This window comes from Natator depressus, chromosome 14 (genome assembly GCF_965152275.1).
Source record: "Natator depressus isolate rNatDep1 chromosome 14, rNatDep2.hap1, whole genome shotgun sequence".
NCBI classification, from domain to species: domain Eukaryota; kingdom Metazoa; phylum Chordata; order Testudines; family Cheloniidae; genus Natator; species Natator depressus.
The window spans coordinates 15557407-15584795 of NC_134247.1; the positions used below are offsets into that span (position 1 = coordinate 15557407).

Consider the following 27389-nt stretch of genomic DNA (forward strand, 5'->3'; position numbering starts at 1 on the left):
AGCGTCATCAAATGCCATAGCATTATGTGACTCCTGGCCACGATGTTGAGCAACTGTAGATACTATGTTCTCTTGAATGGGCAGATCAGCAAAGCACACACCCTTAATTATGGTCTGTCTCAATGATCCATGTTGACTCCTTCACTATTCAACGTCTATATTAGTGACTTATGCTGAGAACAACACTCTTGCGGTACCATACAAAGACCTCATCACCATCGGTGACCTCCTCAATGCCAGCCTCAGGTTAATGGCAGAATACTTTCAATACTGAAAGCTCTGTCATAATTCCTCCAAAACCTTGGTAATAGTCTTTCACCTAAACAATAAAGCTGCCAAGGAATGACTTAATGTCACCCTTCACAGTGAATGAGTCCAAAACTAGCTCCATCCAATGTACTTGGGTGTAAATTTGGACAGAAGCTTGAATTTTAAATTTCATCTGGTAAAGACATGCAAAAAGGTAAAAGGAAGAACTAGCCATGTCCAAAAACCAACATGGGGTGCTGATGCACACATCTTTCAAACAGCAATGGTAGCACTGATGTACTTGAATGCTGAATAGTGTGCACCAGGCAGGGTGGGCAGCTTATGTACCAAATCTCTGGATATGCAAGCTTAATATCACAATAAAAATTATAACTGGAACATTAAAATCAACACCCATTCAACAGTTGTCTACTCTGGCACATGTACCCCCACCCAAAATCCTGGAGAGAGACACATACAGCTTGTGAGTACAACTGAATTCATGAAGACCTCCAGAACCTCTTGTAGACATGCCTGAAATCTCACAAGCCTTTTTATGATTTGCCTAAAGCTCTTAAAGCATCCTCATTCCATCCTGAGGCACACTGGGAAGAATTCTGGGATAATGGTAATATCCAAAACCTGACTGACAACCAGACAAAAGAACATCCAGGCTTCAACCTACCTCAGAAACAATGGTCCACATTGCACCATTTCAGAACATCACATGGCAGGTGCTATCATCTCTTACACCTCTGGAAGATGAGAGACAACATAGTGTGACCGTGGACATAAGTTGCAAACTATTGATCACATTGTAAATCAGTATCTGCTTCAATCATTTGTTGGTGGCAACTCATAATTACACCAAGCCACTTCCAAAGCTACCCCACCAGCCCACTAATCTAGATTTGGTTAGCTGAACATTGCTAATCACCTCTCTTGCCATATGCAATAAGAAGTTCTGCACAGATGTGGGTTATACACTAACTCAGACTTGTACTAGTATGATGTGACAGGATCCATCACATGTTGCAGGATAGGGACTGCTGTGGTTTACATATATGTATCCTCTCCACCTAATGTCTTCATTCTCTGTTTAAATTTCCTGTTCTTTGGGGTTTGCACATAAAAAAGTTACTTTTTATGAAAGCAAAATAATTAGATATAAATAAAACTATTTTGCATTCATTTATATAATGGTGGTCTTTGTGTGCTTTCAACAGAGAAGGGATCTTAGTAGCTGAAACTTTGGAACAGGGACCTACTTATACTCCATTCCATCCAAAGCCAAGACTCATGGGCTGCAAGGAGGAGCCCATTTTAATTTGACTCATTGGGTGCTTAGAGACAATGAACATGCTAGCCTTCCAGAAACTCTAGAAGTTCAAACACTCTGTGATGACAACTGAAAAAATCCTTTGCATGTTTTTTTACTGGATGGTACACTATTAACACTGCAGATAAATCCGTGGTTAGTGTTTATTAACAAGAGTTATGTCCTGATTCTAGACTTTTTTTCTGTAATTCTATAATGATGATTGCCCAAGCCTCTAATTACAGAAATACTTTTATAGCTTTTTGTTCTGGTTTAGGACTCAAGAGGAGCTATCCAGCAGTTACAGAAAATGAAACTAAAACTAAAACAAGCTGTGACAGGAAGGCGCATATGCAAAATTCCAAAGATACATGGATCTACTCAGACACATACAGATAATAAAATACAAAGTGCAGACAAAACAAACTTACCAGGTAACCTAACTTTTCTGTGTTGCCTTTCATTCAGAGTGTATGTTGGGTTTTCCTAACTGGAGCAAGGAAGAGAACTAGCAGAGGAAACCAGGGTAGTGCCAGGACTAATTGGTCTAGAAAAAGTCAGTCTGTTTGGCTTAAACCAGTGATTTTCAAATGAGGGTGTGTGGAACCACTCCTGGTGGTCCACAGAGCTGGCTGTTCACATGGTGCTGATAATTCCTTGCGTGCAGCTGTAAGTTCCTTTAAAACACGGGTACAAACAGATTAAACATTGACATAATATTACTTTATAAACAAATGTTGTAGCTACTACAGGGATTCTGTGCAATCACAAATGGGAGGGTAGATTGGCTATCCAATAGCACTATGAAAAGTTTAGCTCCCCTGGGTTAAACAGTGCCACAACATGTTAGTCTTCAATGGAGGTGAGTGTGTGTGTGTGTGTATATATAAAACTTTTTATGATTTGAGTATTATTTGATAATCCAACATTTCTCCTTCTACAGGCTAATCACTTACTGTGATTTATTTGTTTATATATTTGGCCTTGTCTACGTACAAAATTTGTAACTATACTGATATAGTTAAAGTAGTACAACTCCTACAAGTGTGGACACGGTTATACTGTATAAGATACTTATACATTTGATCTTATTCCTGTAAATGTAGGATAATGAGCTCTTAAACTGTATCAGCATAACTGTGTCCACACTAGGCATTGTAGCAGTGTAACTATTTAGGTAAAAAAAAAAAATCACACCCCTAAGGTCAAGTTTACATTCAAAAGTTAAGTCAACCCAACTGCGTCACTCAGGGGTGTGAAAAATCTGCACCCCAACGACCTAGTTAAATCAAGCTAACCACTGGTGTAGACAGTGTTAGGTCGACAAGAGAATTATTGACTGTTGGGGAGGTGGATTAACTACTGCAAGGGGAATACCCCTACCCTCTCTGAAGTGAGTGACTATGCTGAAGTGCAGCTGTACTGCAATAGCATTTTAAGTGTAGACATTACCTAACCAAAATAGTTATACTGATACGAAAACTGTGTAGACCAGGCCTAAGAGTTTAATATTAACATTGTTTAATCTGTGCGTAGTGGCCAAGTTAAAATGAAAGGTGTTCCTCTCATAAATCCTTGTGCTCTTTCCCTCTCTTCCCCAACTCTAAATAGCCCAGTGGGTTTAATAATTATGTGTTGAGCCTGAGATATCAAAATTCTGTGTACAAAGGCTTACATCATCTCCCCATGGAAGAAGATAATTTACACACAAAACTCTGCAAAGTTCCTGAGGAAATGTTCCTTTCGGGAGAGGTTTTTTCTCCCTTGGAAGGCATGAAAGGTGTGTACAATAACCCAACATTGATACAGAATCTGGGGTTAGCTATAAAGAGGCAGCTTCTCCATACAACTCTCTCCATCCTTCTCAAATGGAGTGTGCTGTTATTTATTCATTGCCTATTTTTGGACCTTTTCTGCCTTGTGGGATAAGGTAAGCAGTACAGAGAAGGGAAATGTAGAAATTAACACTACAGAATCCAGCAGAATGTCATGCAGAAGCTGAATGTCTGTCTTTTGTTTGTAAGTAGGGGAGGGAGAGAAAATGAAGCTGTATACAGAAAATACCCCCCTAATCCTCTGCAAACCAACTCATCCATTACCTTCACAAAAGCCGTGTGTACCAAAACATACACTATTCACAAAGGTCTTTCTCTCAATTTACTGTAGGAAAAAAAGTCAACTGTTGTCAGGACAATACTTAAGGACCATGTTTGTTACAAAGTCTACTGTTTAAAAAATCAGTAGATTACAAGGTATTACAGCAATGGCATGTCTCCCCACATCCTATTTTATCATAACTTGGAATAATTCTATTTTTATTTTTTTATAACTTAGATGGATAACGTCTATTTTAAAGCTTTTTTTTTCAATTTAGAGCTATCTAAATTTTCACCGTTGTGGGAAATCATGGGGTTAATTAAAAAAAGTTGTAAACATCACATGTGAAAATATACACTGTAAAGAGCCTTGAATCAAACTCTGATAAGTTCTCAAGCAGCATTTTCTTACTTTGCCTATGTATACATTCTTATTATTGAAAATATTTTTTTCACTGGTTTGTGTGGGTGGGTGTGCACAGTGAACTCTACATTTACCAATGACCTTTCTAACCACAACCCTCCCTTATCTGGGCTGTGGTTACAGGTCTGAATCTCTAGTGTATGAACCCCACTTAATCTCCAGTACTTCCATGTCCCCAGTGAACTACCAGCTCTTTCCCCTGCCTCCAGGAGGTGCAGAGCTAGGCTTCCCAGGGGCAGCAGAACTACAACTTCCAACAAGCCCCTCGCTGAAGGAAGTCCAGGGCAATGTCCGCACAGTGCCCCTGGGAGTTGTAGTTCTACAGGCCGGAAGCCTCGCCAAGCTGTGTCCCGGGTTGGTGGAGTTTGCGCGAGCGCCCGGCCTACAAATCCCATCATGCTTTGCGCACCGGGGCGGTAATGGCGGCGGCGGCGCCTGCGCATTGCGGTCTCCGTGCGGACCGCGCAGAGTGAATAATAAAGTCTCCTCGGCGGTAGCGGCGGCGGAGGGAGCGGAAGGCAGGAGCATGTCGAAGGGCCCGGTGGCGAGCGGCCCCCCTGCGGCCGGGCCAGCGGCCCCCGCCAGCGCGCTGCAGGCGCAGCCCGAGAAACCGCAGCACTACACGTACGTAGCGAGAACACCCGCCGCCGCCGCCCTCCGCCCGGCGCCCGCCCGCGCGCCACACACGCCTGACGTCAGCGGGCAGCGTGCGGCACGCGCGCACGGAGACCAACAGCCCGCCCGGCACCGGCTGGAACCGGCCGTGGCCGGCGCGGGCCGGTGGGATCCCGCCTTAGGGGAGGGGGCGGGGCAGGGCAGGGATTGAAGTGACTCACCTTACCCCCACGCGCATACTCCCACACGCACTGACCATGATGCACTGGGGCCGCCCCTCTCTTCCCCCCCCCCCAGCCTTGCCCCTGGGGTTCTCGGGGTCTCCTTTGTACCCCCTTTATTAGGTTGTTTTTCCCACTAGTGAGGCTGCCTGGCTCCTTTCCACATGGTGGGGCTGTTGTTGCAGAGTGTGTCACCCCCAGCAGAAGGGTGGGTCCCCCCCATTTTGAGTCTGTTTCCCTCCCCCACCCCCTAGCTTCTCTTGGCTGGGTGCATCTGCTCTAATTGGAATACATTGCTCTTCCCCCCACCTCAGGAGGGTGTGTTGGCCCTAAGGCCTGAGTACATCAGTCTTTTGCCCCCATCCTTGGTGTGGGTGACTGTTGTGTTGAGCATGTCCGTCCATGTGTTGTGTCTCCCCTGCTTCACAAACACATTCATGACAAATAATGCTTGGACAGGTCACATGCCCAGCAACTAGGGACAGGCCCCCATGGCAGGTCATATATTCACATATGGACTTGTGAAGGAGACATCACTAGGGGTTTTCTCACACGCCCATGAGGAAAACATTTAGAAGATCTAGGTTCCCACCCCATCAGAGAACTGTCATTACACCTTTCTATGGAAATACCAGAAGGCCATGTTGCACGCACATACCCCTGAGGGAAACCTTACTAGAGCACGTCACATGCGGAATTCCTCACTAGAACATATCTCGCCCGCATGCCCCAAAGGAACTATCACTTGAATGTTTTGCACGTGCACATGTGGGAAAGATCACTGGTGTGTCACAGCCCCATCCATATGTGGCAAATGTTACACAAGTGTCTCCTTCTCTTCAAGGAGCTATGGCAGAGTATGTTACTCTTCCTCCTTCTCCCCATGCTCCTATTACACTGAAGCATGACTTCTCCATGAAAGAAATATTGCTAGTGTGTAGCATCCCTCACTAGAGTGTGTTTCTCCGTGTGGGAATTATTGCTGGAGCATGTTTCCCCAAGAATACAAAAATATTAGTGTGTTGTTCAGTGCTCCTGGCCAGTGGTGTTCCCTTGGCGGCTGAAGTATACAGGTTGGAAGCGGTGGCAATAAAGTTCATTTTTCTTTTTTAAATAGGAAGAAGATGGAAGGGTTAAGTGGCAGGAGCATCATGGTGAGGGGAGGGTTGGTGATGGGGGCAATGAGGGTAGAAATAACTGGCAGTTCTTGGACCTCCTCTAAAAATATTAGACTGGAACTGTGCCCTGTGAAGAAAATATCCCTGAATTGTGTCACCCTTCTCCTTAGGGTGCATTGGCTTTTAGAAGGAAAAATCATCAGAACAAATTACCCATATCACTAGTGTGTGTAATGGTGGACTTTTTCTTGCTAGAAAATAATAGTTTGCATTTCTGTAGCTCCTTTTATTCACTGAACCTAATGTGTTTTACAAGCACTGTATCACACAACACTCACGCCTGTTACACGGGAGTAAATTTAGGTATACCAGGGTTAAGTAATCTGCCTGCAAGAAATCACAAAGTCAATCTGTAACAGATCTGGGAATAGAATTTAGGAGTCCTAACTCACAGTCACCTCCAATAACCACTAATCTCAATTTCCCAACTGTAGTCTTCAGGGCACTTGCTGGGTGATTTACAGAGAGCTGCTTGGCCATATTGTGCTGGCTCTCCATATTACCAGCCACTTCAACAGATGTAGATCTTAGAATCTTTTGAATGTACTGCAAATAAAGAGAATCTAGCTTAGCTCTCTCTGTTAGGACCACAGCTACAAAGGTGGAGGAGAGGAAACAGGAGCTGTTCTTGGGGACTGAAGGTCACCAGTGGGAGTGAAACTATCAGTCATGAGTGGGAGGGGAATGTCCGCATGAAAAAGAGGTAGCTAGATGGTTATGTCTGATATAGCATGGGGAGAAGCAGACCGCATGGTTCTTAAGCATACCCACAAAAGTAGGGGAAAAGGGAACAAGTCAGCAAGAAATCACGTGCAGTGGAAGAGAAGCCAGGCAACAGGAAAATTGGAGGGGAGAGGAGAAGGGGACCAAGTGGTAGAGAAGAATGGGGAAGGGGAATGGAAACAACAAAATAGAGAAAAATTTGTGTGATTAACTTTTTTCAAAGAGGACAAAAACACTTGCATGAAAGGCAGCTAAAAATATTTCTATATATCCGTGAAAGCAATTGCTGTAGTTACCACAGGAATGTTGAGGTGACCTGCATGCTTGCAGGATGAGAAGGGAAGTGTGTGTGAAACTACCTCTTAAGATGTGATTCTTACTATAAGAAGCTTGAAAATTTATAAACTAGAGCACATCACGTCATAAACTCTTTTTATAATATATGGGAACCTATTTTGATTGCTCTTTGTTATGTGAACATGCTATAACATTTAAATCTCTCATTGCACTTTTTTTGTTCTTTTTGGTTTTGTTTCAGTAAAAGGACGTTATGGTCACAAATTGTAAATTCAAATAGAATTAATTATCCACATCCTGTGCTGTCCTCTGGGAATGGGGGCGATACAGGAAATCTCTGTCTTAAAGAATTTTGGTTGTGTTTATTAGGAAATGTTCCGATTTCCTTATTGGTATTTTCTCAAATGTTGGCAATATTGATATGTAATCTAATTTACTTTGAACTGTGGTTCCATATCTGGAATGGAGCTCCTCTTTATTTGCTCTAGAACAACAGCAAAAGGAAACATGAAACAACAATTGTTGCTAGTACACACCTTTTGCTCTGCTCCTTTTGTTAGTTGACCAAGAGCCTTATAAAATCTTAGCTTTGACATTAGTGGCAATTGTAACATGTAGCTGGAAGTGAAGTACATTAGTATATTGTTACATGTGCCAACGTTCCCTATTTGAGTGAGAGATCTCATGGTTTTCCCCTGGGGATTTATTTTCTTATTCAAATCTCTTAATTTTGGAAATTGCAGAATTCAGATGAATAGTAATTTTAGAAGTACCCCATTGTTTTTAAGTTCTCTCTGGGTTTATTGAATTAGCCGATGGTTCCTTGTGATCCTGCTTTAATTGCAAGAGCACGGTGATGTCATTAAGATACCCAAACAAAGCTTCAGGTTTCTGCAGGCTGGCTGGATGTGTTGTTACAATGAAGTGTTTAATGTAACATGTTTGTTGGTCAGGCTTTAGGTTACCATTAACAGAAGGAAAAATACTTTTCACGTGTTCTCCCAAACCTCAATCAAATATTTTAAATAGTTTATGGAAATACCTGTGTGTTTTGCATTATTTCACATTGTTTCTTATGTTTAACTGGTATAATTATCGTCTTAGGTACCCACAATCTGCAAATCAGAATAGAGGTTGGGTTCGAAGAAACTAAAGCAAGTGATCAATTGTGTTAGAAAACCAATCGTCATGTAGTGAAGATTTTGTTTTGACTTAGTCAGCCTAGTCCATCTGGATGTTATTGAGCTCTATTTAACTGTGTGATAAGGGTTGTGGACTTGTTTATCCCTCTTGTGAAGTCCAGAAAAGTGAAAATGGAGTGATACTTTCTTCTGCACATGTTCTCACCTGAGTGTCAGATTGTTTGAGAACTTTTCAGAAAGCCAAACATTCAGATGTGGGTGAGATTTGATGAGACTCGTGAATGTATCCATTCTAGTGTGCTCACATTTATTTTGAACAGTAACCCCTTTTCCCATCCTACTCCCCCAAGAGAACACCTTGGTTCAGGCCCAGGTGATCTAAATATTTTCTAGCTGATTTATAAACCCTTTGGGACATAGATTGTGGGTATATTTTCACTGCAGAGTTAACACACATTATCTACACTCGAGGTACTCCTTTCAAGTTAGCCTTGATCAAGTGCAGGACTGCAAAATAACACTGCTGTGTGTTATTTTGTGCTATGGACAAGCTGCTAAGTCCATACTGGGGCTACACTCGCTTGTGAGTGACACTAAGACTTCTGGGAGCATATACCATGTTTCTTATTACTAAGTAAGCTGATTGCTCTATGAATTGTTTTGCAGTGTATTGTGGGAGAACTAGTCTGCCCTTCCTGGGCTCACAAGGGAATTGGGGGAAGGCACTAGCTGGATAACTAGCACCACTCAAGGAATGCTAGCCTGCATCCGCTTTGCATACCGGTTGTGTGAGAAGTTAATGCCTACATTAAAAGCATCACTGCACTCGATTTAACGGTTATTATATGTGGATGGGAGTTGAGTTAGGTGCAACCAAGACATGCCCGGTGCTTTTGCATGTATTTGCACAGTGCCCAGCACAATGGGTTCCCAATGGGTGCTACTGTTATATAAATATTATATCATAATAAGAAATCTGATCCCACTATTTTTATATGGGTTTGGAATTCCTTTGAACAGTTTAGCAAACAATCTTATGTTTATATTCTTACTCATAAATAATCACATTTTCATTTTTTTACAAGCATGCCATTGAAATAATTTTTTGAAAAAAAGTCTGAAGTGTTTGCGGTGCCTGAGCCCTTAAGATTTAAGACCACAACTCTTATCAATGGGCAGAGATGACCAGGTGAATATGCTGTGTAAATAGTTCTGACTTTATATGCACAAACTGTCTGTTTCTGAAAATATGATTAAAAATCAACAATGCGTTAGATTTATACTTTCAGTGAAGTTATTACCTGCAGTGGACTTCACACCCTTTAGTCTTCTCCTATAAGTGGGTCTACTTTTTAAGTCACCCTTTCAGTATGACCAGAAATGTTCTTTACTTATAAGCAGTTTGTTTAAAATTGTTTAATTTTATTTTCAAAAGTTACCTTTTATACTCTTAAAACAAACAGATCTCTAAAAATAATAAATGATTGACCTAATTCAGTTCTGTTATACTGGTTACTCCCTTTAAATCAATACAGTTACTTTGGATTTATGCTTGTGTAACAGCAGAATTTGGCCACATTTAAAAAGAGACAGGTACATTTTAAAGACAGCTTGCAACTCACTAATAACTCTTGAGATACCTGGAAGAAACCAAAATACCTATTGTTATAAAATTTAAAACAAGGAACTACTACACTCTGCTGTATTGTGTTGGCTGTAAATGTCTATTTACATTATTGGGCAAGTACAGGCTGGTTTATTGGCTGACTGAACCGCCTTGAAAGCAATTCCATCATGTATTGTTATTAGGAAGTGTGAACTGTAACAGGGAGGTGAAAATGTGAAGTACTGGAGCAGTTGCAAGAAATGTAGCATTCACAATGTATGTTTACTGTAGAAAATGGTTACAGAGACAAGCTGGAAACCAGTAGCTTCTTGACCATATACTCACAGACTTTAAATATAATTAGGTGGTTTTGGTTTGTTTGTTTGTTTTTGGGGTGGGGGGATGTTTAATTTTTTAGGCCTTCTTGATCTTGCATTGGGATTGAAGTCATTGGGACTCCATGCAGGGCAGAGGTTCCCAAACTTGGTTAGCGGCTTGTTCAGAGTAAGCCCCTGGCGGGCCACGAGATGCTTTGTTTACCTGAGTGTCTGCAGGTACGGCCGCTCGCAGCTCCCAGTGGCCACGGTTTTGCTGTTCCCGGCCAGTGGGAGGTGCGGGAAGTGGCGCCATCACTTTGGCTGGGAATGGCAAACTATGGCCACTGGGAGCCGCGAGCAGCTGTACCTCTGGACTGTCAGGTAAACAAAGCATCTCACGGCCCACCAAGGGCTTACCCTGAACAAGCCACGAACCAAGTTTGGGAACCCCTGATGCAGGGGAACTTCTGTGTCTTGCTGAGCTCCATTGATCTCATTGATCTATGCTTTACTTGTATGCAGCTCCATTGACTTAAAACACAATATGTGATTGGGGCCTTTGTTTGGAAGACTATAGTTTTCAGAAGATTGACTGATCAATTTTGTCCTTTTGGAAGTCATGTCAACATCTCAAAATTGTCAGAGAGTTCACATCATGGTGACCGTTGTGTAGAATATGAACTAGTGCTGTGCAGATGACAGAAGTTCCATTTCAGGAAGGATTTCAAGATGTTCAAACTTGGCTTCGTTCCGAATAGGAATGAAAACTGAAATTTTTGAAATTCTCCATGAAGGAAAATTCTGGGGGAAAAAAAAATTGTTTTTGGGTTGATCAAAACATTTTGTTTTGACAAAATTAAAATATTGTTTTTCATTTCTATTTCAGTTTTTTTTACTTTTCTATTATATAATGCAAAAGTAAAAATTAGAAAAAAAAAAGTTGTGAAACTCAAAAAAAAAAAAAAAAAGTTTCATTAAAAAAATGTCAAAACAGGACGTTTTGACATTGCCAGGACTTTTGTTTTCAGTTTTCTTCCAAAATTAAATTCCAGCAAAATTGGCTCGATTTCAAGAAGCTTTTCAGTTTCCACAGAACTGTGTATTCAGATGGAAATGGTTCTTTCAATGTTTTTCTGACCAGCTCTAGTACAGAATTACTCTTCTTATTATACCCCTTGTAGAGTGAAGGCCAACTTTTATTGTAAAGTTTTGCTCATTCTGAATTGTGTGTGTATCTCTCCAGCAAACGTAATCCCCCAGCATTTTAGAAAACTTGATAATACTTCAGTCTGCTCTTGGTTCTATGTATGCCATCAACTAACTTCCAGTCAGAATGTTTCTCTGTATAGACTTTTGACTTAACCTGGCCAGTTTTTAATCCTAGGCAATACAAAATCTTTTCAAGACTAGCTTCCCAAAAGCAATTTTATGTGGGCATGTAATAGTAGCTTCATAAATTAAGATTTTTCAAAGAAACTAGCTGGAATATGTATGTAAATTATAGAAAGCCACAGGGCAGATTTTTAAAGGAGTTCTTGCCAATTGGAGCAATAGTGTTCAAATTATTTCTTTAAATTAATTTTCTAATGCACAGTTGTATATAAACAGGACATATTGACATCCAAGTCACATTGAAACCATTGGCACCCTAATCTGTAGTGCTTTAGGTGCATGTATTCACAAAATGCTCCGTGCAGTCCTGCTCCTGCTTCACACGCACAGATCCCATCAACTAGAACTCCATCCTCTAGTCCCAATCTGAATTCATGTCTGATTCCTATCCTAGCAGGCTATGGAAGATATGGAATTTCCTAACTGCCTTGCCCTGTTCCCTTCTTAGGAACTTGTTTTTGTTTTCAGGTATCAGGAGAGGTGGGGAGGTTGCTACAGTCTGGTACTTTCCCAAACTTTCTTTGTGTACTTGAACAGTATTAAAATAGTTAACACTGTTGACATTTAAAGTATCACAGTCAGAGTTAACATCCCCTTGAAATGAAAAGGAGCAATTTACACTTTTCTTAGCGCTGTGGTTTCAAGCTGTCTTCTGGCTTTTGCAGACATCACTGCCTCACTTGGTTCACATTTCTAAGATTATTTTTGCAACAATAAAAGCTCTAGTCTTAATTTGTTTTTTAAAAAGAAGAAATCATAAAATCTGAAGCACAGTGGTGCAGATAAAAATATTGGTTTGCTGAGCAACAGCAAAGTGGCCTAGTTTTAAAAGACTCTTTTTGAAAAGAGTCACAGATCACCAAAAACTATTGAATAGAATGCACTTTTTACTGGTACCTGTAGGATGGGAACCTACACAAGTTTCAAGAAGGAGCTTCTTAGAGCCCTGCAAAAATCTAGGGCCAGCGCTTGGTATCGTGATGAGCAAAACAACTAACAAAATTTTGTAGAGCTCACTGGTTTATTAAGATTTTCATTAATGGGTTTATTTTTCAGTCCTTTTGTGCCCATAACTCCCATTAAGGTCAGTAGGCATTACACATATACAGAGGGGAGAATAGATTCCCAAGATAGTACCTGATGATTAATTACAAAAGAATCTGAATTTATTATGAAGTCAAGATTATTTTACTGGTTGGTTCTTTTTCTTTTTGATCCAGCTATATTACATACTAAAGACGGCTGTCCATCAATCCATATCCATACACTAGAAGAGCTGTCTTTTCTTGCAACATTCAAAGGACTGTGAGATATCGGTAAAAGCACTTGGATTACCATCACAACAGAGAAAACCCTGGGTGAACACTCTAGAGCAGTGGTACACAATCTTTGCAGCATAAAATACCACACTGGCAACTTTCAATGATCATGAGGGCCACACCTAATTTGCATATACATTTATATACTATTTTAATCTGAAATAAACGCAAACTTTTGTTATCGAGTGCTGAAAGTATCCACTATGCTGTATAAAAACACAAAGTATGATTTGTGGGTTGCAGGGAAAGGAATATCAATTGAAAGACTGGCACTGCTTCTCTAAAGCCATCTTATTGATGTCTGGCTTTATCTTTGTGTTGGCTATGTGTGATACAAAATGCAGGTTCATATCTGATAGGTAATCACAGTGTTTTTATTGAAATTCACAGTAGAAAATATCTGTTCACAACTGTACACCTGTCCAAAGAAGCTACCACAAATCTGACATTCAGCAGGCTACATTTCCTTCAAAAAACTCGGATTAGACTGGATTGGAGCATTGTAAATCAATCATTTCTCGTGGAGCTTTTATCCTCTTCTGGTTCAGTTGAGTATGATCTAGTCTGCAAACAATTTATAAATTATCTATCTATTTTGTTTGGGAGGGAGTCTCTGAATCAATGGCCAAAATACTCTTGAAGATTCTTTGTCTGTTCATCATAGGGATGATTATTGGTCTTGTATTTCTTGAGAATTTGTTGGTAAATTAGAGAGTGAGAAAGGTTGGTCTACTTACTGTAAATGTCTGTAAAATAGTTTGTAGCTGAAAACCAGTCTGTGCTTTGCCACAGCTCAGTAATAAGTATCTGAAAACAATATTTATTTGAGGTGGCCTCTGCAAATTCCCACATATGGGATGCTGAGCGTTGGAACTTTTGGAAAGCAGAAGAAGTGACATAGTGGTTAACACACTTGTGCCTAGCCTATACCAGCTATGTTGGTGCTAAACCAGTAGTGGGAGAATTGCTGTGTAGAAAGATATATTGGAGTCAGGGATCATGATTTACACAGCACAGACCTATATGGTCTTTTTCAGCTGGTCTTTACTAGACCTTTTTACCTTGAACAAATTGATTTAGTACCTGAAGTTAACTGGTAATATGTTTATGAAGGCCAGTAGGCACTCCCCACATGTTTGATCCAGGCTACAAATATTTAGGGAAAGAACAAACATCTGTAGTCTGGATCCAATTAACTTGAGGTAAAAAATAGTCCAGTGTAAACACACCTTTAACGACCATACTAGAGGAGCATGTTAGCTGGATATTTCTGCTAAACCATCAACAGTAAAATAGTTAATGATGTTGACATTTAAACTGGTGTTCAGATATCATGATGATCAGCAAGAGATAAACTCTAGATAGATAAAAGTTTTGTGATTAAGTTTCAGAGTTTACCCATCGTTGAGATGAACAGGTGCCATTCAGACCTCAACTAGAGGAGATGTCTTCAGTATTGGCCAGGTTTTCACCAAGAGCTGGTCTACACTGAAAATTTACATTGGCATAGCTACATCTTATACCCCTGAGAGATATAGTTAAGCCAATTTAAGTCCCCATATAGACAGTGCTAGTTGACAGAAGAATTCTTCCATCCACCTAACTACCGCCCTCAGCAAGGTGGATTACCTTTACAGACCGGAGAACCCTTCCTGTTGCTGTAGCAAGGGCTTGTCAACACTTAAACTCTACAGCAACACAGCTACGCCATTGCAGCTGGACTGCTGTAGCACTTCAGTGTAGCCACTAGCTACGCTGACGGGAGGCGTTCTCCCGTTGGCATAGGTAATCCACTTCGCCAAGAGTTAGTAGCTAGGTGAATGTAAAAATTCTTCCATCCACCTGGTGCTGTCTACGTGGGGACTTAGGTTGGTTTAACTGCACTGGGCAGGAGCATGGATTTTTCAGTTCCCGACTGACATAACTAAGCTGACCTAATTTTCTAGTGTAGACCAGGCCTTACTGTCCAGTTCATAGGCTCAAAAGGGTCCCAAAGCATCTGTGACATTTCAGCTAAACGTTCTGCAGTCTAAAGTGAGGGCCAACAACAGGTTCCTCTAGATTGGGAAAATAAGTCATATTTGAAAACATGGTAACTAATGTTATTTTAACATAAGTTTGCTTTTATTGTAGACGGGTCAAGTCATGTTTAAAAACCTGTTAGCTAGGGTTGGCCACAACCAACTAACTCATTTTAAAACACTGTATGCCCTGCCTAAATTAGGTGCCAAGTTGTACTTAAAATCATGTTAGTTAATATGTACTCAGACATTTTTAGATTGGGCAAAATAAGTCAAACCGAAAGAAACCAAAAGGCAGACTACATGTGGGGTTTTGGCTTGTGCACAACAGCTTGTAAAGACACTTCTGCTCTGAAATATAACATTGCAGCTATGGGCTAATCCAGGGGTCTCAAACACGCGGCCCGCAGGCCACATGCGACCCGTGGAGTTATTTCCTGCGGCCGCCAAGCTCCCCTCACCCACCACCCTCCCTCCGCCCAGCACGCCGCGTCCCCGCTCCTCTTCCTACCTCCAGGCACTTCCCGGGAGGGAGGGAGGAGGAGTGGGGAGCCACGTGCTCAGGGGAAGAGGTGGAGAAGAGGCCGGGCAGGGGCGGGGATATGGGGAAGGGATTGGAATAGGGGCAGGGAAGGGGTGGGAAGAGGCGAGGCAGGGGAGGGGCCTCATGGAGGGGGCAGAGTTGGGGTGGGGACTTTGGGGAAGGGGTTGGAATGGGAGCTGGGAAGGGGTGGGGCCTCATGGAAGAAGTGGAGTGGGGGCAGGGCCGGGGGCAGCAGAGGGGAGGGCTTTTGTACCTTTATATGAAAAGGTGTCAGGGATGTGGCCCTTGGGCCAGTGTACTAGTCCTCATGTGGCCCTCGTGGTGATTTGAGTTTGAGATCCCTGGGCTAATCTATGCACAGACTTGCACTGGTTTAGTTAAACTGGTATAGTTAAAACAGGGCAAACCCTTGCGAAAACACTCTTAGATCTGTATAAAAATTATTATATTGGAGCTTGGCCATGTAACTTTCAAGCTTAACCAATATGTCAGATTTAAATAAATTTTAGAATGCCCCCACACAAAGTTGCACCAATTTTAACAAAGTTGGTTTAAAATTGTGCAGTTAAACCAGTGCAACTTTGTACGTAGGGCAGGCCTATAGAAGGTGTACACTGTGAACACGAACCTTCTTCCATTGATACCCTATAGGCCCTGACTTCAGTGCAACTTTAACCCAAGTTTAGCCGGCCAGGCCTGTGTTTATGGGAAAAGTAAGCGTGGTTTTCAGTTGAGTTAGGATAGCATGATTGAAAAACACATCTTTTTTGCCCATCAGTATAAAGTTTGGAAGGATGGTTGGCTGTGAACATGATTTGTGCCCCCACAAAATATGGTCAGAACTTGGCTAGTAACAAGGGAAGTGAACAGTGTTTTGCCCTTGCCAATGGCTTTTGTTGGCCTGTGACTGTCTTCCTGTAAGGGTTTTGGCACCTTTTTTTAGGGTTTTGGGGTTTTTTCTTTTTCAGTATAGACCATCCCTCTCTCCCCCCACAACTGTACCTATGTAACTGTGTTGGTTGGTCCTCCTTCCTCCTAGCTGTCTGTGAAATAGGACATCCCAGAACATGTTGCCACACATGGTATTGTTGCCACTTTGTGTGTATGTCCTACAGGTGTTCTGTCATCTGCTGAAGCATTATGGTATACCTGCCCACATTTCCCCAGAATGCACAAGTATAAATACAGGCACCATAGGTGGTATGGAGGCACAAACTGATGATTGTATTATGAAGAAATCTGCTTTGCGGACGCAGCCATGTTTGTTGTAAACAGTTCAGACAGCAGCATCACAAATGTTTCAAAAACAGTGTGGCAGACAGTCCTTACTGTAGGTGTGGTCAGCAGTTATCCATGCATGCAATTTGAAATTTGTGTAGCTGAAGACTTAGCTGGGACAAAATACATCTGTAACACTGTAAATGACTGTTTTTAAATGTTTTCCTTATTGGGAGTGAATCTAGGTCTGAAGATCTGGTTAATGGACAGAACTTTGAGTGCACATCAGTATGAGCCATGGCTTTATCTAGGGCCCTACCAAATTCATGGTCCACTTTGGTCAATTTCACGGTCATGGGATTTTAAAAATCATAAATTTCATGATTTCAGCTATTTAAATCTGAAATTTCACGGTGTTGTAATTGTAGGGGTCCTGACCCAAAAAGGAGTTGTGGGAGGGTCACAAGGTTATTGTAGCGGGGGGTTGGTACTGCTACCCTTACTTCTGTGCTGCTGCTGGTGGTAGCTCTGCCTTCAGAGCTGGGCAGCTGCAGAGCGATGGCTGCTGGCCGGGAGCCCAGCTCTGAAGGCAGAGCCGCCACCATCAGCAGTGCAGAAGTAAGGATGCTATGGTATGGTATTGCCCCCTTATGTCTGTGCTGCTGCCTGCAGAGCTGAGCCCTCTGTCAGCAGCTGCCACTCTCCAGCTGCCCAGCTCTGAAGGAAGCAGTGCAGAAGGAAGGGTGGCCTGGTATGGTATTGCCATCCTTACTTCTGCACTGCTGCTGGCGGGGTGCAGCCTTCAGAGCTGGGCGCCCAGCCAACAGATGCTGCTCTCCGGCCGCCCAGCTCTGAAGGTAGCGCAGAAGTAAGGGTGGCAATACCGCGAGCCACCTAAAATAACCTTGTGACCCCCCCCTTGCAACTCCCTTTTTGGTCAGGACCCCCAATTTGAGAAACGCTGGTCTTCCCTGTGAAATTGGCATAGAATAGGGTAAAAGCACACAAAAGACCAGATTCCCAGGAGGAGACCAGATTTCACGGTCCGTGACGTGTTTTTAATGGCCGTGAATTTGGTAGGGCCCTATCTATAACTTTACTCAAAAACAGAAAGTGGAGTATGTACTTGTCTGTCTTCAACTGTGACATAATCACTTGAAAATCCTAGATGTGTACTTCCATCTCCTTTAAAATTGTGGGAGAATATGGTGCTCATGAAAATAAGAAGCAGGTGCTAGATGTGAGAGACACTTCTTTCAAGATCTGTAACGCCTTGAAATTTCCCTTATTATAAGCCCCGACACAGCTTTGCCAGTACACCTAACGCTTCGCGTGGCCTTGGGCGTGTCACTTGACCCATCTGTCCCTCAGATTCTCAGTCAATAAAGTGGTAGTACTAGACTGCTATTATCAGACAGAGGAATTGAGAGGTTAAATTAATTGATCTGTGATGTACTTTGAGATCTTAAAATGGAGGTACTTTACAAGGCCAAAATATTTTCATTGAACGTCCTGCTCTTCTATACCTGGGACCTTCTTGAGCAGAGTCTTGTGAAATCTGGCAATTTGCATGGTAGATTTTTGTAGACCCTTAGACTGGCAGTATTGTCAAGAGTTGATGGAGGAGGGGAAATATAACAGCTCTGAAATCACATAGCACTGTTTGCAGTGTGACCTCTTTTCAGTTGGTGGTTCAATTTATTTAGAAGATAAAGAAGATACTGAGGCATGTGAAGGCTGTAATCTTGACAGATGCAAGCTCAATGGACTCTCTTTTCTCACACTTCTTCCCCCTCCCATCCTGCATTCATAGTTTGCCTCTTGTTTTCATAACATGATCCATTTCATTTTCTTCTAGTTTAAATGCTGTATAATCTTTTCAAGAGTTTCAAAACTGTCCCTATCTGTGGGGGATATGGGGAAGAAAATTGGCTAATGCTTATATATTTCAGTAAGAAAGGATACATTTGTATTTTGTGTAAGGAAGATGTGTGGAAGAGGGAGAATTCAAAGGCAGTTCTTGGTCTGGTGCAAAATGGAAAGGTCTGGCTCACTATGGTTGGTTGTATGGGAAAGGACCACTATTTTCAGATTTAGGGGGAGTCCAGAAATAGAATTTCTTGCAAGACTGTAACTGTTTCAGCAAGATTGTTTTGTGTAATGTCTCCCTGCCAACACATTTGCACCAATTAAGAACTAACATGCCTGTTGCAGTGAGGCCACAGAGGAATATGAGAAAGAAAACAGTGATGCTGTGTCTACGAGCAGTAGAAATTGAGGGGGAATACTGGCAAAATCTGCACAGGACTTTCCTTCAAATCATGATGAAAGCCAGCAAGATTTTTGCCAAAAACTTATTGTCATTTGGCTTTCAAATCTGTTGGCCCTGTAGCCTCTATTTTAATACCAGTTTGCACTATAAAAACACTTGGTTTCAAACCAGTGCAAGTCACTTTTTATGCTACACTTCTCGTGCTAGTCTACACTAGAGGTTTTTCCTAGTATAACTACACTAACGCAAAAAAACCCTGTGTAGCTGAGGCGCCCTGTAGCTGACAATACTGTATATCTCATTCTTGCTCTAATTTTTGTAGACAGTGTCTTAGCAAGGATTAGTCAAATAATTTATCTAATGACCAGGCTTTCTCTCTATCACAATATTGCAGAAGACCCAGCCTCTGTTCTCTAGTATTCTGTTCCCTAGTGTCTTTGCAGGAGCTGAAAGAATTTTGATTAGGAGGAGTATAGGACAGGGGTGGGCAAACTTTTTGGCCCAAGGGCCACATCTGGGTGCAAAACTGTATGGAGGGCCGGGTAGGGAAGGCTGTGCCTCCCCAAACAGCCTAGCTTCCCGCCCCCCGACTGACCCCCTCAGAAATCCCCACCCATCCAACCCCCCCCCCGCTCCTTGTCCCCTGACCGCCCCCTCCTGGGACCCCCACCCATAACCGCCCCTGGGACCCCCCCATCTAACCCCGTCCCCATTCCCTGTCCCATGCCTGCCCCACAGAACCTCTGCCCCATCCAACCGCCACCTGCTCCCTGTCCCCTGACTGCCCCCTGGGATCCCCTGCCCTTACCCAACCCCCTTACCATGCTGCTCAGAGCAGTATGTCTGGCAGCTGCTCCGCCCGGCCATAGCTAGACATGCTGCTGCTCTGCGCTGCAGGAACGCACAGCCCCACCGCCGAGAGCACTGCCCGCATGGCGGCGTGGCTGCAGGGGAGGGGCCGGGGACTAGCCTCCCCAGCCAGGAGTTCATGGGCCGGGCAGGACGGTCCCGCGGACCGGATGTGGCCCACGAGCCGTAGTTTGCCCACCTCTGGAAAAGGAGGACTGAGACTAGAGAAGAACTTTGGGGGGTGAGGTGAGGGGACTTACTGAAAGGATTTGGGAGGTGAGGGTTGAGGGTGCATGACAGGGAGGTAGGGCTTGGGTTTTTTATGGTGTGGGAAGGAGAAGAGTTTGGAAAAGTTGTTTGCTTGTCTCCTTTGACTTCCAGAGTCCCCCAACTCTTCTCACTTCAGTTTTCTATATTCCCTTGTCCCAACACACAGACATTTGGCACACCCTCCCTTCTTCAGGGCCGGCTCCATAGCCCACTGAAGTTAGTGGGAGTCTTTCTGTTGATGTGAAAGGGCTTTGAATCAGGCCTTTAATGAGGAATTTAGGGATCACCTGCCTTGATGCGCTACCAGCCCACTTCCCTGATTTGAGATCACCCCACCAGGCTTCGGCATGCCTCATTTGTTACACCCAGTGCATACATGATACACTATAGCATTTGGCAGGCAGTGCATGGCATTAAGAAAGCTGGATCCTGTAATACTGTAAGGTGGGGAGAGGAGTATTGTATAGTATGGAGGCACACAGCCAAAGGGCAGAAAGAGCTTGGCCAGTCAGCAGATTATAATGAAAGTGGGACAAAGCCCAGGTTTCACTATAATCAATCAGGGCCAGGGGTGAAAGTAACTTAAAGGATTTACCGGTTCTCCAGAGTCCTTAGGAGGGGGAGGGGCCTCAACCGGAAGAGGCGGGGTCTTTACATCCCCAGGCCCTTTAAATCAAGTAAAGGGCCCGGGGCTGGGACTGTGGTAGCAGCACCTGGGAGCCTCGAGCCCTTTAAATCACCCCGGAGTACCCAGCTGCAGAGGCGGCTGGGAGCGCTGGGGCTCGGGGGTGATTTAAAGGGCCCCAGGGCTCCAGTAGCTCGGGTGGCAATTTAAAGGGCTCCGGAGGGTAGCAGCAGTGGGAGCCCCGGGCCCTTTAAATCGCCACCCAAGCCCTGCTGCCAGCACCTCGGGATAGCAGTGGCAGCTGGGGGCTCTGGCGGTGATTTAAAGGGCCAGGGGCTCCTGGCTGCTGCTACTGCAGCAGAGCTGCGGGCCATTTAAATTGCTGCCGCGACCCCCGGGGCTCTGGCGGCAGTTTAAAGGGCCCGGGGCTCCAGATGCTGCTGGGAGCCCCAGGCCCTTTAAATTGCTGCCTGGGGACGCCGATCCGCCCTGGTACGGCGCACGAGCTCTTGCCGGTACACAATACGGGGGCGTACCAGCTTACTTTCACCTCTGATCAGGGCATCATAAACATAGTCAAGTCTTTTCCAGTAAACTGGGACAGCAGTCACCCTGCAGTGATGGATGAAAGTACCACATTAAGAGGGAACAAAGGCCAGGTTTAAGCTAAAAAGGTAGTTTGACCCAGCTGTGTTACTTAGAGGAGTGTAAAATCCATACTCCTGAGCAATGTAGTTAAGCCAACCTATCCCCTGGTGTAGACAGCTCTAGGTCAATGAAAGAATTCTTCTGTCAACCTAACTACTGCCTTTCGGGGAGGTGGATTAACTACAGAGATGGGAGAACCCCTCCTATTGCTGTAATGTGTGTCTATACTGAAGTGATACAGTGGTGCAGCTGCAGTAGCAGTTTAAATGTAGACAAAGCCGAAGTCAGTTTGCCTTTTAGCCTTCTTCCTGTGGAAAGTCCTTTCAAATGAATGGAGTACCCAGCCCCATTGGATGTTTCTGATAAGAACATCAGCAACAAAATAGTTAACATTGATATTTAAATTTGTCATAATTGAGCTTTAGACTTAATGCTATGTTGAGAGGAATGGGGAACATCTCACCCTTCTCTGACACAATAATACTTTCTGGTTACATTTTGAAGCCATCATTACAGCCAGAAAGACTAGAAATGTAATCTTGTTTCAAATGAAAGCTTATATTGTGCAGAAAACATTGGGGATATAAAAACAATAAAACGGTAAGAAACCCTTGAATCTTGTAAATATTCAGAAATTCAGCACAGGTGGCTTTCTAGTGACCAGACCAAAGGGAAATAAGATCTAGTAAAGTACAATAAAATAAAAGATTCAACCCATTTCTGTTGGATTGCCTTTACTATATTTCCACCCACCAAACCACTTGGGGGTCTGGAACATCAGTACTTTTCTGACACTGATGTTTCTATTTAAACTTCCTTTGAAGGGCAGTGGAGGAGCAGTGATGGCCACCTTTCTAAAATCAAAGGCTTTGTGTCGATGTAAGTCTAGTTATCCCCTCCCCTGGAAGATCCCTTTGCTGTTGGATGATCCAGGTACCTGAATTACCTCCGTCATCAGCCCTATTTCATAATGTCACCATGTAGCTTTGGCCTATCACTAGGGCCTGTTTGTCCACCTTGAGAATACTTCACATGTCTATAGTGTTTTTCTTCTTAGGAACTCGGCATGCTTTACAAACAGCAAGCCTCACAACAATCTTATGAGTTAGGAAAGTAACTCCATTCACAGATGGGGAAACTGAGAAACAAAGGCTAAGGCCTAAAATTTTTTAAATGTCCATTAATCTTTGAATCCTGAATTTGTTGGTGTCCAGATTAATACTGCTTTGGCCTGGTGTTTCAAATGTGAAATTCTAGTCTTTTAAGGGCCTTTTCCTGCCTCCACAACTCAAGATTCTTCTGGGTCCCCTCCTTCCATGCTCTGCCCACTCAAATGCTTTTGGCCCAATCCTGCAAATACTTAAGCACATGCATAACTTTCCTTACATGTGTAGTGCCATAAACTTAAGTATGTTCTGGAAATACACATGTCAAAATTCTCTCAAAAATATATTGTCTAAGTGGAGAGGAAAAACTTGCATGAGTGGGGAAAAGCCATGAAGCCTACAATTTTTTATGTTTAAGGTTAGCATTCATTTTTGTAAATGCAGAAATCTGTATATCTTTTTGAGTTGTGCACAGGGTAAACAGATATGCTGCTGCCCGATAGATTCAGTCCTTTCAGGCCATATCTTTGACTGGGATTGAAGGTGTAATGTTATGTTAGTTAGTAGCATTCTGAATGGATATGAGCAGGGCTAGAATGTATTTGTCAAGGCCAGAGAAAAAGATGGTGTAGTAATCGAGACGATAAGATAAGAGCCTAGATGAGGGTTTTAGCTGTGTGGATGTATAGGAAAGGCTGTCTCTTTGAGATGTTATGCAGAACTGGGAAGATTTAGGCCTAGTCTAGATGTAAAGAACTCAAGCGGCAGATGAGGCGTGGTTACAGGCCTGAGTGATGGGCAGGGTGGTGATAGTAATAGAAGAAAAGAGGCAGGGGAAAGGGCTTGAGGGAAAGATTAAGAGCTCTGTTTTAGTCATGTTGAGTTTGAGCTAATGACTAGACATGCACTAGGAGATGCCAGAGAGAGAGGGAGGCTGAGATTTGAGTTAGGGCAGGAGGAGACAGGCCTGAAGTAAAGTGATAGATCTGAGTGCTTCTATTAAATCTATTAACCCAAACAGTCTGTGAGATCGGACTACAAAGCTGGGGAAGTATCTAACCCCTCCTCTACATTAGACCATGAACCATTATGGCTCAACTGTTCTTAAAGTTCTACAAAACAATTTGTGTTAAGGGACCAGTAGCCCCTGACGGTTAAAACACATCAGCCTGGCAATGTGGGTAATACTGAATTATTTCTAAATTGTGCCTCAAAGCGGGTTTAGCACAATTCATAAATACATTTAAACATGGTTACATTTTCTTGCAAATATTTTATCACCTTAAATTCGGAGTGATTAAAAAAATCTAGCGTTTTGTTTATTTTATAATGAAATGTGCAGTAACTGTGTCCCCTGACGTGATTGATCTTGTAGACAAAACTGGTTTGTGCTAGTGTAACCCACACGTCTCCTGGGTGTGGTGTTGTGACCCATCCAGTGCAACTGAGACCATTGAGAGAGAAAGAGAGAATGCGTATGCTGTACAGCCTTAGCTAAGTGGCTCTTAGGTCTACAGTACGCGGTTATTTCGGAATTAGCCGAATTACCTCGAAATAAAACTGGTTCCGTCCACACGACCAAACCTGTTTTTTAGATTTAAAGGGCTCTTTACTCCGATTTCTGTACTCCACCTCGGCAAGTGGAGTAGCGCTAAAATCGAGATCGCAATTCCGAGTTACAGGTACTGTGGACACAATTCGACGATATTGGCCTCCGGGAGCTATCCCAGAATGCTCCCTTGTGACCGCTCTGGACAACACTCTGAACTCCGATGCACTAGCCAGGTAGGCAGTAGAAGCCCTGGGAACTTTTGAATTTCCTGTTTGGTCACCATCAGCACAGATGACCATCAGCACAGTCCACCATCACAGGCGACCATGCAGAGTCCACCATCACAGGGGACCATGCAGAGTCCACCATCTCAAGAGACCACGCAGTCCTGGATTTGCAGATGAGCTCCAGCATGGTCCGAACGGGAGGTACTGGATCTCATTGCATGTTGGGGAGACAAATCTGTTATGGCAGAACTAAGTTCCAAAAAAAGGAACGCAAATATGTACGCTAAAGTCTCCAGGGCCATGACGGAAAGAGGCTACTCCAGGGACACAGAACAGTGTCGTACAAAAATCAAAGAGCTCAGGCAAGTGTACCAAAAAGCCAGGGAGGCGAATGGGCGCTCTGGGTCACAGCCCCATACATGCCGCTTCTACCGTGAGCTGCATGCAATTATGGGGGGTGACGACACCAGTACCCTACCACTGTCCGTGGACACCTGCAAGGGGGGAGTAGCACGGAGCGAGGAGGATGAGTTTTTGGAGGACAAAGAGAAGGAGGAGGAGGACAGTGCACAGGTGGCAAGTGGGGAATCTGTTTTCCCCCCCAGCCAGGAACTATTCTTAACGCTGGAGCCAGTAGCCTTCCCCTACTCCCAAAGCATGCTCCCAGACCATGACCCTGGAGAAGGCACTTCTGGTGAGTGAGAGCTTGATCAGAGCCACGCGGTGGGGTTGGGGGGAAACCTAGCCGCTCTGGGCTGTTCGTATTTAGTTTAAAGGGCTCATCCCTTCTCAGAGCCTCATCGGAGCCACACTGGGCTGTTCGCGTTTAGTTTAAAGGGCTCATCCCTGCTCAGAGCCTCATCGGAGCCCCGCGGTGTGTGTGTGTGTGTGTGGGGGGGGGGTGTTGTGTGAAGCAATCATCCCAGAGAGCCCACAGGCTGCCTGCAAGCTGAATTCTGTTGCCTGGCCGCATGTGATGGCTTACTCACACCAAAGTGGCAGGCACTTCAGTATAAGAGGCAAAATGAGACCTTGTACAGAAAGAACATGTGCTGTGTACTATGAATTGCCTGTTTCACTGAGAAACAGTGTCCCCTTTGTTCTCTAAAATGTATCTTTTAAAATACTACCCTCCCTTTTTCTCCTCCTGCAGCAGGTGCAAATGTTTCAGTGCGGCCCCTATCTGCTCTGTCCCAGAGGCTGGTCCAGATTAGAAGGCAGAAAAAACGAACAAGGGACGACATGTTTGCTGAGCTCATGCAGTCCTCCTGCACTGATAGGGCCCTGACGACATGTTTGCTGAGCTCATGCAGTCTTCCCATACTGATAGGGCCCAGTTGAATGCGTGGAGGCAAACAATTGCGGAGTCGCGTAAAGCGTTACATGAATACGAAGAGAGGAGGGACATGCGCGATGAGAGCAGGCAGGATGCTATGGTCAAGCTCATGGGGGAGCAAACTGACATGCTCCGCTGTGTGGTGGATCTAATGCGGGAAAGGCAGCAAGACCACAGATTGCCGCTGCAGCCCCTGAATAACTGCCCTCCCTCCTCCCCAAGTTCCATAGCCTCCTCACCCAGATGCCCAAGAACACGGGGGGGAGGCTATAGGGACCCACACAGTCAACCCCAGAGGATTGCACAAGCAGCAGAAAGCTGGCATATCCTAAATTTTTCTTTGGTTTCTGGACTTGTCCTTCCCTCGTCCTCCACCCCCCAACCCAATACACCCCCTCTCCTGTCTAACTTCTGATTTTTCTCAATGTTTTGTGCAGCAAATAATAAAGAACGTTTTTTAAACAGTTGGGACCTTATTTCCTTTCATATATATATGGGGGGGGGGCTGGTAACTTTAAGAGAAACAAACACAACTCTCACACCGTACCCTGGCCGGTCATGAAACTGGCTTTCAAAGCTTCTCTGATGTGCAGTGCGCCCTGCTGCACTCATCGAATCGCCCTGTTGTCTGGCTGTGCGAAACTGGCTGCCAGACGAGTTGCCTCAACCTCGCACCCCGCATAAACGTCTTCCCCTTACTCTCACAGATATTGTGGAGCACACAACAAGCAGCAATTACAATTGGAATATTGGTTGTGCTGAGATCTAACCGAGTCAGTAAACTGCGCCAGCGCGCTTTCAAACGTCCAAACACACATTCTACCACCATTCTGCACTTGCTCAGCCTATAGTTGAACTGCTCCTTACTACTGTTCAGGGTGCCTGTGTACGGCTTCATGAGCCATGGCATTAAGGGGTAGGCTGGGTCCCCGAGGATAACAATAGGCATTTCAACATCCACAACAGTAATTTTCTGGTCTGGAAAGTAAGTTCCTTCCTGCAGCTGTTCAAACAGAGCAGAGTTCCTGAAGATGCGAGAATCGTGCGCCTTTCCTGGCCATCCCACGTTGATGTCGGTGAAAGGTCCCTTGTGATCCACCCCAGTGCTTGCAGCACCATGGAAAAGTACCCCTTGCAGTTTATGTACTGGCTGCCCCGGTGTTCCGGTCCCAAGATAGGGATATGCGTTCCGTCTATTGCCCCGCTGCAGTTAGGGAACCCCAGCGCATTAAAGCCATCCACAATGGTCTGCACATTTCCCAAAGTCACTACCCTTGATAGCAGTTGGTCAATGATTGTGTTGGTTACTTGCAGCACAGCAGCCCCCACAGTAGATTTCCCCACTCCAAACTGATTCCCAACTGACCGGTAGCTGTCAGGTGTTACAAGCTTCCAGAGGGCTATGGCCACTCGCTTCTCAACTGTGAGGGCTGCTCTCATTTTGGTGTCTTTGCGCTTCAGGGCAGGGGACAGCAAGTCACAAAGTTCCATGAAAGTGGCCCTACGCATACGAAAGTTTCTCAGCCACTGGGAATCATCCCATACCTGCAACACTATGCGGTCCCACCAGTCTGTGCTTGTTTCCCGGGCCCAGAATCGGCATTCCACAGCAAGAACTTGGCCCAACAACACCATGATCTCCCAATCGCCACATGCCGTGCCGTCTGTGTCCATGTCCTCATCACTAAATCGCGCTGTCGTCACTTCCTCACCCAGTTTTGCAGGTACTGCACATACTGCTGGATAACACGTGAGGTATTTACAATGGTCAAAACTGCAGCGGAGATCTGATCGGGCTCCATGGCTATGGCACCTGCACGGGTA

General features: G+C 44.1%; 2 protein-coding genes across 4 annotated transcripts in view; both read left to right on the top strand.

The window, feature by feature from the left end:
- LOC141998311 (uncharacterized) overlaps positions 1-2001 on the top strand; it is a 36416-nt gene extending 34415 nt beyond the window's left edge. For both annotated transcript variants that reach the window (XM_074971049.1, XM_074971050.1), the window contains one exon: positions 1845-2001. In XM_074971049.1, coding sequence (XP_074827150.1) covers positions 1845-1966 — 122 coding nt within the window. In that variant the 3' untranslated portion in view covers positions 1967-2001. The remainder of the gene's footprint in view (positions 1-1844) is intronic.
- Positions 2002-4549: 2548 nt separating this feature from the next.
- The window catches only part of UNK (unk zinc finger), a 65712-nt gene continuing 42872 nt past the window's right edge, over positions 4550-27389 (top strand). For both annotated transcript variants that reach the window (XM_074971046.1, XM_074971047.1), the window contains exon 1: positions 4550-4711. In XM_074971046.1, the coding sequence (XP_074827147.1) occupies positions 4614-4711 (98 nt within the window). In that variant the 5' untranslated portion in view covers positions 4550-4613. The remainder of the gene's footprint in view (positions 4712-27389) is intronic.